The 10,839-nt window shown below is 61.9% G+C and overlaps 1 protein-coding gene across 1 annotated transcript; it reads right to left on the minus strand.

Annotated features, from left to right (window-relative positions):
- Nucleotides 1-236: 236 nt before the first annotated feature.
- Nucleotides 237-9,511, minus strand: HIP1R (huntingtin interacting protein 1 related). The gene is made up of 31 exons (XM_026037486.1): nt 9,215-9,511; nt 9,069-9,132; nt 8,574-8,716; nt 8,380-8,436; nt 8,168-8,248; nt 7,961-8,037; nt 7,644-7,705; nt 7,311-7,451; nt 7,017-7,074; nt 6,850-6,925; nt 6,615-6,752; nt 6,095-6,153; nt 5,955-6,027; nt 5,681-5,864; nt 5,523-5,611; nt 5,230-5,346; nt 5,027-5,128; nt 4,748-4,942; nt 4,518-4,665; nt 4,343-4,429; nt 4,131-4,238; nt 3,884-4,020; nt 3,453-3,563; nt 3,185-3,243; nt 2,879-2,909; nt 2,689-2,751; nt 2,031-2,131; nt 1,823-1,928; nt 1,616-1,739; nt 1,260-1,534; nt 237-756 (listed from the first exon to the last, which is right to left on the minus strand). Exons 1-31 carry the CDS (start codon nt 9,509-9,511, stop codon nt 709-711), a joined length of 3,411 nt encoding a protein of 1,136 aa, XP_025893271.1. The 3' UTR covers nt 237-708.
- Nucleotides 9,512-10,839: the final 1,328 nt, after the last annotated feature.

The following is a 10,839-nucleotide window of genomic DNA, read 5'->3' on the forward strand; positions in this document are numbered from 1 at the left end:
AATTATCTTAAATATAAAGCATAATGAAACTGATCCCCTGACATCGCTGTAGTAATAAAAAACAGAAAAAAGGAAAAAAAAAAAAAACTTTGTCTCCTTATTGCCAGTGTGTGCTAGTAACTGCTCTGTTTTATTTTTTTATTTTTTTTCCCTTATAAAACTCCTGGTCCTTGCACCAGGTAAAGCGAAATTGTCCCTCTCTCCTGGAGAACCAACCCCTTGAGAAACTAAGTTAAATTATTCCTCAGGCTGCAAAGAGGATAATTTAAAAAACACAGTTGCAAGAAAAAAAAGATCAAAAATTCCCTACATTAAAAACATTTCACATTTCTTCAAAAGGCTCTGAGCGGTACAGTAGAGAGCTACATTGACTGGAAAGTCCTAGTGCTGATAAAATTAAGGAAAAAACATAAAAAGAGAAATAAGAAATCACCCCAAACCAACCCCGTATTAAATTAAGGAGGGAGAGCTGCTCCRAGAGGCCGCACGCAGGCAGACGGGCACAGCCTGCTGAGGGCCAGCGGCTGTAAAAAAGAGGGAAAAACCAACAAAATCCTGGGATTCCGGCCCAGCAGCAGCTCCAGTGGCGTCTGTTTAAAACACAGACGTAAGAGCGGGGCAGCCGGGGAGCCTCCTGCTCGGCCCCGCGGCCGGTCGCGGTGCAGCGAGGAGACCTGGGCACCCACGGTGCGGAGCCCGTCCCACAGCCTAGAAGTTTATAACGTGAGCCTGGAAGAGGTCGGCATCTTGCTCCAGCTGCAAAGAGAAGAGGATGGGGGGGGGAAACATCAATACAGAACATTTTTTTTTAATATATATATATATGTGTGTATATATATATATATATATATATATATGCATTTTTTCAGATATATACTATATTTTACGTATGGTATACTTTACACATAGCATGTACTTTATGTGCATTTTTGCACCTGCATCATACATAACACGCCTGTTTTATATAATTTTATATTTTTTTTTATAAATTACCTGTATATATCATATAAAAATATACATTACATGTACCTGTACATAGATATTAAATATACAACATTATATAATATAGACTATGTAATACAGCCAAATTTTATAATTTATTTTTATGCACATTATATTTTATAAAATATATGTATAGTTTTTATATATTGCATGTATTATATAGGTTTTTACATATATAAATTGTGGGGTTTTTTTAATATAAATCTACATATATGCATACATACACCCTCCGATGTCAGCCGTGCTGCCGGCCCTACCTGGTCCTGCTTCTGCGGGTGCCCGGGTTTCTGGGCCAGCGGCGGCTTCTTGAGGATGCCGCGCCGCGGCGCCGGCGCCGGTGCCGGTACCGGCCGGGCCTCGGCGTCCTCGGGCTCGCCGCAGGGCCCGGCCAGCGCGTAGTGCCGCCGCCGCAGCTCGCCCAGGCGCCGGCGCTCGCCCTCCAGCTGCTTCTCCAGCTCCAGCACCTTCACCTGCGCCTCCATCTCCTCCTTCTTCAGCTTGATGAGGGACATGCCCGAGAAGTCCATGGTGTCTGYGGGGACGAGGCGCTGGGCGGCACGGCCACGGGCGACGGCGCCGTTTTCCCCCTGCAAACCCACATCCCCCTCCTCACCTTTCTCCTCGATCTGCTCCTGGCCCGAGCGCGTGGAGGCCACCACGTTGGCRGCCATCTCGTTGACGCCGCGCGAGCATTCCTGCAGCTTGCCCAGGTTCCGGCTGCTCTTGTCGGCCTTCACCTGCGCCAAGCATGGAGCCCCGTGTCACCGCGCGGCCCCGGGGCCCCCGGCGGCCGCCAGCGCGGCGGGGCGGGCGGCGCTACCTTGGAGGCAGCCACGAGCTGCGCCGTGCTGGCGGCGATCTCATGCGAGCACACGATGAGCTCCTCGTACTTGCCCGTGCGCAGCACCACGCGGTCGGCCGCGTCCCTGCGGGGTGGGACAGCGAGCGCCATGGTCATGGGTTCAGGCCTGCCATGGCGGCCTCCTCCATGGCCGCCCGCACCGCGGAGCCGTGCGGCCGGTACCTACACGAGCTGCGTGGCGCCCCAGCCCACCGCCTTGGCGGCCGAGATGAGCCCCTCCGTCCAGCGCGAGTTCTTGGCGTAAAACTCCTGCGTCGTTGCTGCCCCCTGTCGTCACGAGAGCATTAAGGCCCGGCCACCAGGCCTTTCATGGGCAAAAGTTCCAAAGATCCGCAAATATAACCATGAACGCATTAAAAACAGACTTGGAGCAGGCTAGTTCTAGTGGTGGGTGGGTTGGAGGTCCCACAAGATGTTCTGGGCTGCTGTGGTCTGAACTCGCAGCACAAGCAATGACTTTCCAAAGCCAAAAGACTGGGAAAATGGAGCTATAAATCAACGTCAGTGGTGTGTTTCAGCACTCTACGAGCTGCCTGTACTGGTCTGCTGAAATTTGGGTTGGAAAGTCTTGATTTAGAGCCTCCGTTTCTGCCAGCTTGGTTTAAAGCAAGCAGGACTTTTGGCCGGCATCTTGAAACGGACAAAATTCAGTAAATGCAAGAGTGGGAGCTGCTCAGCATGGAGCTACGTGTCCTCATTGCGGTTGTTTCCCACATTATCATTAACACCAGAGAGTGTGAAACCAGCTAAGGTTTCTGCAAGTTGTGCAAAATACTCCCCCACTTCAGAGCAGAGCACAGGGAAGAGCAGAGGAGCAGACTTACCCGGCCGCTTTCCACTATCTCCTTCTGCAAGTTTGTGGATGTCATGACAAGAAGCCGAATTGCCTGGATCAACAAAACAGGGGTTCTCGTGTTTGATAGGGGTGTTACACCAACGGGTTGATCTTGCCAGCGGCGATGAGTCAGAGTTTTGCACAGTTTTTTTGACAAGCCCAGTATCCGCAGCACTGACCTTCATGAGTTCCGTGCAGGAGTTTAGGATCCTGCAGGAAAAGAAGAGAAGAGTATTTAGTATTTACAGACGGCAACAGAGAAGGAGAAGCCATGGCCAATTGGCTTAGCTATTCAGCATCAAGAAAATGCAGGAGGTACCAGGTGAGACTTCAACAGACCAGCAGGTGTGATAAGGACACACTTTTACAGCCACCATGCAAGGAACAGGCTGCACAAACACAATGTGCCAGTGCTCTTTTATGGCCACGCACRTAAGGGTGTTGCAGGTTGGCCACATACGCCCGTCTCAACCCTCTTCGCTCACCTCTCATTCACCTCGAGCTGGACACCGGAGCTCTTGTTCCGGGCCTGACTCATCATCTCCTGTGGAGAAAGGCAAGAGGAAACGCTCAACACCACGTCACAGCATTAACTAGGCTCACTAGAGACAGAAAAGGAGACCAGAGGATAAACAGATTTTTTGCTCCCCTGGGCTCATTGTTTTGTATGATCTGAAACATCTCAGACCAGTGTCACGGATAGGCACCATAAATCACCAGGGTTAATGCACCAGCCCAGCAACCTCCTCTCACCTCTATCCGCCTGACGGCATCTTCAATAGCTGCTGAGGTAGAGGCCATCTCCTTCTCAACCATGTCCCCCAGCTCCTCTTGCTTGATGTCCAAGCTCTTGGGCCTCAGCTCCTGGCAAAGCGGGCAGGAGACAGCAATGAGCAGAGGGAGAGAAGAGTGGTAACGAGGAACCAAACCCACACGAGGTATTAGACTCTTCTCTTCCTCCTCAGTAAATAACCCAAATGCAGAACCAATGTTCTGCAGCCAGCTGTGACACAGCAGGTCTACCACCAYGGTGGGGCAGGTACAGACCTGAGAGATACAAAGTGTGCAGCTCTCTAGAGGACTCAGGAGAGCTGCTAGTTCTAAATTTTAATRGTTTTTTATGGAAAAGACTACTAGGCTCTGAAAGTTGGGCAGTTTTATGCTGTGGTTRTTAAGGCCGGTACCTGGGCCAGCCGGAGGATGCCCTGGAGCGCCGCCCGCACGCCGCCCAGCTCGGCCCCGCTCAGCGACTGCTCGTCCTCCAGCTCGCCCAGGTAGTCGAGGCTGCGCTGGCCGCAGTCGCGGCAGGTCTCGGTCAGCCCTGGGAAGAGGGAAGGAGGAAGGATGGACATCCTGGAGCGCCGGCGGTGCGGGGCGCTCCCACGCGGCGCCGCGACGGAGAGCGAGCTCCAGCRGGCGCTTCCCACTCACGGTCGGCGCGGTCCGGGGGAGCCAGGCGGGCCGTGGCGCTGCCGTTGACGATGGTGTCGGCAGCGAGGTGGGAGAAGAGGGCCAAGGCGCCCACCAGCCCGGCAGCATCTGCCCCAGGGGAACAGCCCCAAAGCAGAGCGAGGGGTGAGAACGGCGGCTCCGATGCCCGGCGCCATCCCAAGGGACGCGACTGCGGGGACGGGGGGACGCACCTGCGGCGGCGGCCACGTAGCGCGCGTGGCCCTGCTCCAGCGCCACGGTGGACTCCAGTGCGGCCTGCGCCCGGCTCAGCAGGTAGTCTGCAAGGACACGGGGACGCAGGAAGGGGCTTCAGGCCGCCCGGGCGCTGCGGAGGGCAACGCGCCAGGGCYGGAGCGGCCGCCTCACCTGGCGAGCTGGTGCAGCGGATGTGCAGCGGGTCGTCCAGCTTGGCGAGCGCGTCCCGCACCACGGCCGCCGCCTCGCGCACGGCCGCCCGCAGGACGCCGAGCTGCTCGTCCAGCAGCTTCTGCTGCAGCCGCTGCTCCTGGGCACTCTGTGGGGCGTCACGAGCGGCGTGAGGAGAGCGCGGGCGCCCCTGCGCCGCGCCGGAGGCTGGGGCACGCGCTGGGTCCCACCTGCTCCTGCAGCCGCCCGTGCAGCGCGCGCAGCTCGCCGGCGGCGCGCTCGGCCTCGCGGCTCCGCTGCAGCTCGTGCTCTCGGAGCAGCCCCTGCGCCGCCAGCAGCTCACGCTCCGTCTCGCCCGCCGCGCGCCGCAGCTGCTCCTTCTCCTCCTGCAGGGCCTCCACGCGGGCACCCAGCTCCGAGCCCGCCTGCAGGGACACACGTCAGGCTCATGTCCCCCACGTCAGCACAAGCCACAGGCTGAGGCCGTGGCCGCTCGTGCCGCCGCCTACCTGCTTGGCCTGGCTGAGGCACTGCTGGGCCTGGCTCAGCTCGTCCTTGCGCTCCTCCAGCTCCTGCCGCAGCTGCTCCAGCTGCAGGCTCTGGTCTTCCAGCTGCAAGTGTGCGGCGGCACACGGGGCTGAGTGGGCACCCAAGAGCAGCGCCGCGGCCGCGTGCCCCGTCCCACTTCCCAGGGGGAAGACTCCGCGCTCACCTTCATCTCGGACTCGCGCTTCACCTGCTCCACCTGGAAGGCCAGCTGCTCCTTGACGCGCGCCACCTCCTCCTGGCTCTGCTGCGTCACCGTCAGCTGCTTGGCCGTGTCGGCGTTCTGCGGGGGACACCCGTCACCGGCCGCGCGCCCGGAGGGGGAAGCCGCCCCGCGCCTCCTTGCAGCCCAGCGCTGGCCACGGGTGGGCAGAGGGGGCAGGAAGGGACCCCGAGGCTCAGGYGGGACGCGCAGGGGTCACCCGATGGGACGGCGGGAGCAGGGTGGCACGGCGCTACCTTCCTCAGCAGCTCGGCGTGCGTGTTGACGAGCTCGCTGTGCTTCTCCTTCAGCTTGGTGTAACGCGCCTCCGTGGCGCTGGCCTTCCCTGCGGGTCCGGCCCGGTGTCAGCGGCGCCGCTCACCCCGAAACGCGTCCCCTCTCTGTCCCCACCTACGTTCAGCCTCCAGGTAGAGGCGCTGCGAGCGCTCGCCGTCCTGCTTGGCCCGCTGCAGCCGCTCCAGCTCGTCCCGCAGCTGCTCGTTGTCCACCAGAGCCTTCTGCTTCTGCTTGCGCTGCTCCTCCGCCTCGCCCTCGAGCCCGTTCACCTGCGCCTTGAGCTGCGTCACGTAGCGCTGCGCCTGCGCCGGCACMCGCCGTCAGGGCCCCCACGCGGGCACGAGATGTGCTGCGACCCCCTGCCGCCCGCGCCACCGGCGCCTTGGCTTCACCTCCAGTTTGATTTTCTCCATCTCGGCACGGAGCAGCTCCACCTCCTTCTTCAGGCTCTCGATCTGCGCGTCCCTGCCGGGAGAGGCGGGTTGGGCGCCACGGCCGGCCGCCCGCCCCGGCTCCCGACGGCCTCGCGTACCTGTCGTCACGGAGGCCGTTGGGCGGCCCGAAGGTTTGCTCGAATATGTCCGAGGTGACCTGAAGAGGGGAGAAGGTGACAGGTAAGTCCCATGTCACTTGGGTCACGTTAAGCAGGTCCCACCACCTTGGTCCCACTGTTGGTCCCACCATCCCACTACCTGGAACCAACTACACAGGTCCCAGCACRGATCCCACCACAGAATCACAGAATGGTTGAGGTTGGAAGGGACCTCTAGAGATCACCTAGTCCAACCCCCCTGCTCCAGCAGGGACAYGCAGAGCATGTGGCACAGGATGGCATCCAGGTGGGTTTTGAAGACCTCCAGAGCAGGAGACTCCACAGCCTCCCTGGGCAGCCTGTTCCRCTGCTCTGTCACCCTCACAGGAAAGAAGTTCCTCCTCACCTGGAGATGGAACTGCCTGTGTTTCAAGAACCACCCAGGTCCCACTGCCCCTATTCTCACCACCCAGGTCCCACTGTGGATCCCCCCACCCAGGTCCCACTCCCCACATCCCACCGGCTGCTCCACAGTGGTGGCTGTGCCGATCTCGATGAGCGTCTCCGGCTCCTCGTCCTCGGGAGCCTCTTCAGGGATGACGACCACCGGCTTCACGTGCTCGGCCAGCGCGGAGGCTCGCAGGAAGTTGGGGGGGCTCTGCGGGAAGGGGGGACACGGCGGTGTCCCCTCGGTGTCCAGGGGCCTCTCCCACCCRCCCCGTGGGTTACGGTCCCACCAGGAACGCTGCTGGTACCTCCGGCAGCCGGGGGATCTGGATGAGCCGCTTGAAGTACAGCATGTCGGACGCCCGCTTGAAGAAGTTCTTGAGGCTGGAGAGGAGCGGGGAGGAGAAGGAGAAACGCCGTCAGCACCGGGGYGGGAGCGGGGGGAGCCGGGCGCCCCGTCCCGCGGCGCCGGTACCTGCGGAACTGCTCATGGAAGCGGTCCCGGTGGCCCTGCAGCGTGTCGGCCGGCAGACCTGCGGGAGCGGGCACATCCCACGTGAGGCGGGCATCGGCCGCGGCATCCCCGCGGGCACGACGCCGGCTTTCATTTGTTGGGAATTGCACGGGGCGATCCCAAAGGAGAGGCCCTGGTTGCCCCCGGGGGGATCGCTGGTGCTCGCAGTGGGGTCCCTGCCCCGCGGTGGGGTCTGCAGCAAGGAAGGGGCATCGCAACCTGCTGCGCACAGGGCCCGGCCCGTGCGGGACTCACACGAGTGCAGCTTGAACATGAGCTTGACCGCGTAGTGGTAGAGGTGGCTGCAGTCCTGGATCACCTGGATGAGCGGGGCCAGGCGGCACTGCACGGCCGACATCTGCGACACGGCCACGGCGGCGCTCAGCTGCCGGAACACTGCGGCCGCAGCGGCCACTGCGTTAGCCAAGGAGGCAGCAGCTCCCCCGGGGCTCCGGCAGCGCCTCCGAGGCGGATTCGCTCGCGGAAAGCGGCAGCGCCTCCCGCGAGGCGGAGCAGGAAGCGCCGCGGCTGCAACCCCATTCCCGGCCAAAGAGCGAAACTGTTGCTCAAGCGCCCGCGCCGCCTCACCCGACTCCGACAGCTTCAGCTCCCAGTCCAGGTAGTCGAACAGCTCCACCGTCAGCTGGAAGCTGCGGGACAAACAACCCCGTCACGGCCGCCTGTTCTCCCCCTCGCCCGGGCCTTCTTTCCACCCACGCATGCAGAGGACGCGTCAGGTTTCCAAGTGTTTCCCAGCTCTTTGCCACAGGCCCCATCCCCAAGGATGCTGCAATTTGCAGCTCCGCATGGCAAAAAGCCTCTGAAAAATCCAGCGTGGGGTTCGTGCCCCTGGACACGGAGGGGCTGGGGTGCCCGGTGCACCACGCGCCTCCGCCCCGGCTCACATGTTATTCACGTCGGTGCCGGCCGTCTTCTCCAGCACCTCATCCGTCACCTCGAGGCCCGGCGGGAACTCGGGGTGCTTGCAAGAAAGACACAGAAAAACGCAGAAGGAGGGTGGTGTTTTGGGACACGACGCCCCGCGCCACCRTCTGCAGCTCCACGAGCACCCTGGGGTGCAGGAGAAGAGGCAGGGCCGCCACGTGCCCTACCTTGATGTGGAAGGAGATCTTGGTGAGGAGCAGGCGGGCGTAGATGTTCACCAGCTGCCCGTACCGGTCGTGCAGGTGGCCCTGGGGCAGCGAGAGCGCGGACGCTGCTCAGTCGCTACCCCAAAAGCCCCAAACCCCTCCAGGACCAGGTGCCCTCTTCCAAAAACTTGCAAAGAAAAGAGCTGCGGAGCATCCGGAGAGCCCTCCCTTACCCACAGGTCTCCAGTCTCCCGGATGTTGCTCCGATACCTCTGGCAATCCTGCAGGACCTGTGGACAACGTGGGCAGATGCAACACGTGGGGCAGGCTCCAGCGCCTCCCCGCTACCCAAAGGACAGGGATTTTCCTGTCCTTCCTCCCAGAGCCATCCGCAATCCCAGGCTTTGGCGGCGCCGGGGACACTCACGTTGGGGTGGCCATCACGCAGCACCTTGTGCAGGACATGGCAGAACTTCCAGCTGAGGATGGCGCTGCTGGGCAGCGGCAGCCCGATGGCGTAGGACCAGAAGGTGAAGGCGCCTTTCTCATGGTGCGTCCCCAAGATGATCCCTGCTTGCTAGTCAAGGCCCGTGGCAGATGCCGGAGAGCGGGATGCGCCAGCCACCACGCGGCACCACCGCGCGCACAGACCCTCCTCTCCCGGGGACAGCGGGGACAGACACTATCCCTCCCAAACTGGCAGTAAAAGGGGTCGTAGCAGCCTGCGGGATGCTGCACCTGCAGCTATTCCACCTCTTCCATCTATTTCTCCTTCCACCCGTTCTCTGGTTGCCCCACGTTCCCCTCCAGCACCGACCCGCTCCCCCGGCGGGTGTCACCTACACGSGCTCGCGACGGCCCCGTGCGCGCTGGCACGGACGTGGCACGTCCACGGGGCGCTGGYGGCGCGCGGGAAGGATACGGCGGGCGTGCTTCTCCTTGACGGGCGCCTCCTGCGTGTTGATGGCTTTGCTGATGCTGATGGCCTGCGGGGACAGCGGCCCTCAGCAGCCCCACTCCCGTGCTCTGGATGTCCCCGTTCCACAGCGTCACTTCCCCCCCACCCGCGTTCTCCTGGACAAATTTCAGGAAAACAGGAGCCTCCAGGCGAGACTGGATCTGGCACCAGCGGCCAGGATTCCGGTGGCGCTTTCCCATCATCGCCCCACGCTCCAGGTTTATGGCACAGTGACCCAGCTCCAGGGCTTCCGGCAAGGCCCCGGAGCCCCACATGGACGTTTGTCCGGATAGCGACCCGCAGAAGCCAGCCCTAGGGCCAACGTTGGGGGACAGAGCGGAGAGGAGCATCCCTGTCCCATCTCCATCCTCTCTGCATCCCACAGCCCCATCGGCATCCCCGTCCATGGCCCTGGGACCGTGCTGGTGCCCTCTCCATCGAATTCCAGGCACCAAGCTGAGCTATCAGGGAGCTGCTTTTCCCCACGGACATTTCAGGTGAGCTGGAGCGGGGACAGCGCGTGGTCGCACAGCTGCGGAGCCTCATCCCACTTCCGCGGGCACCGGAGCGGGACAGGCGCCGGGCTGGGCAGAGCCTCGCGTACCAACCCGGTGACTAAAGCGGGGAGCAGAGCGCCCAAGGGCAGCCGGGCGGCTGCCACCCACCCTCCTGCCTGGGCTGCTTGTAATTACGGCGGCAGCGTTTCCACCCACGTCCCCCAGCCGCCCGGACCTCGACGCTCCCGCTCCCAAAGACACCTCCAGCAAAACGGAGGAAAAGGAAGAGACCTGGGAAACGTCCAAGCCGCGAGGCTGGGCTCCAGTGGCCCCTCTCAGCCCGGCTCCAGAGCTGGTGCCGCCCTTGGGAGCCAAGGGATGGGGCGGCCGGTTGAGGCCTCCCGGTGCTGGCCTGTGGCCACCACTGCTGTGATTAGTTGGCCACAAGAGGCACTTGGCCTGGGTGAGGAGGCCCTGATGCTGGGGCGGTTTCATCATAGGAACCCGCGTCCCAGCAAGGCTCCCATAGGAGGTTTCGGAGCAGGAGAAGGGAGCAGCTTGGGGTGGCAAACAGGACTGCGGAGCAGCAACCCCAGGGCTCTGCTCCGGCCCAGAGGACACGGGACCCTCAGGTAGCTCCGTGCTCCTGTCCCCTTTCCTCAGCCGCGGGAATGAACTGACCCCAAAAGACAACCCCAAAAGGCACCAGAGGCAAAAGCCGCCCGCGGCCTCTCATGCGCCCGCACAGCGCTGAGGACACGATTAATTATCAGCACTGCCCGGCCGGCCGGAGGAGACGCGTCCAGCAGGAACCGGAATTGCCAGTTTGCGTTGGTCGCTCCCCAAACCAGCGATCGCTGTTTCCTACGTGGGGCAGCCGTGGGGCACCTTGATCCCCCGAGGCCGGGATCCCGCCTGGCTCTGCCAGGACTTCGCAGGAAAAGGCAGCAGCGGCCGAGCAGGGTGTTTTTATAGGAAGTTTAGGACAGCATGGAGCCCATGTGCTTCCCAAGGGAAAAACACGGCCAGGGAGAGACGCGGGGAAGTGCCAGGGCTGGGACAACCTGGGCCGGTGTCTGCACCTCCGCGGGCCGGGACGCCGGTTCCCTCCGGTGTCACGGCGCGGTTCGGCTCCCGGCGGGATGCGCGAGCGGCCCGGGGGGCTGCCCGGGGCCGGGGCCGGCGCGGGGCGCAACCGGAGCTGCCGCAGCGGGGCCGGGACGGCCGCGGGGAGCAGC

The sequence above is a fragment of the Nothoprocta perdicaria genome, unplaced genomic scaffold (genome assembly GCF_003342845.1).
Source record: "Nothoprocta perdicaria isolate Ctin4 unplaced genomic scaffold, notPer1 scaffold_2, whole genome shotgun sequence".
Classification (NCBI taxonomy): Eukaryota; Metazoa; Chordata; class Aves; order Tinamiformes; family Tinamidae; genus Nothoprocta; species Nothoprocta perdicaria.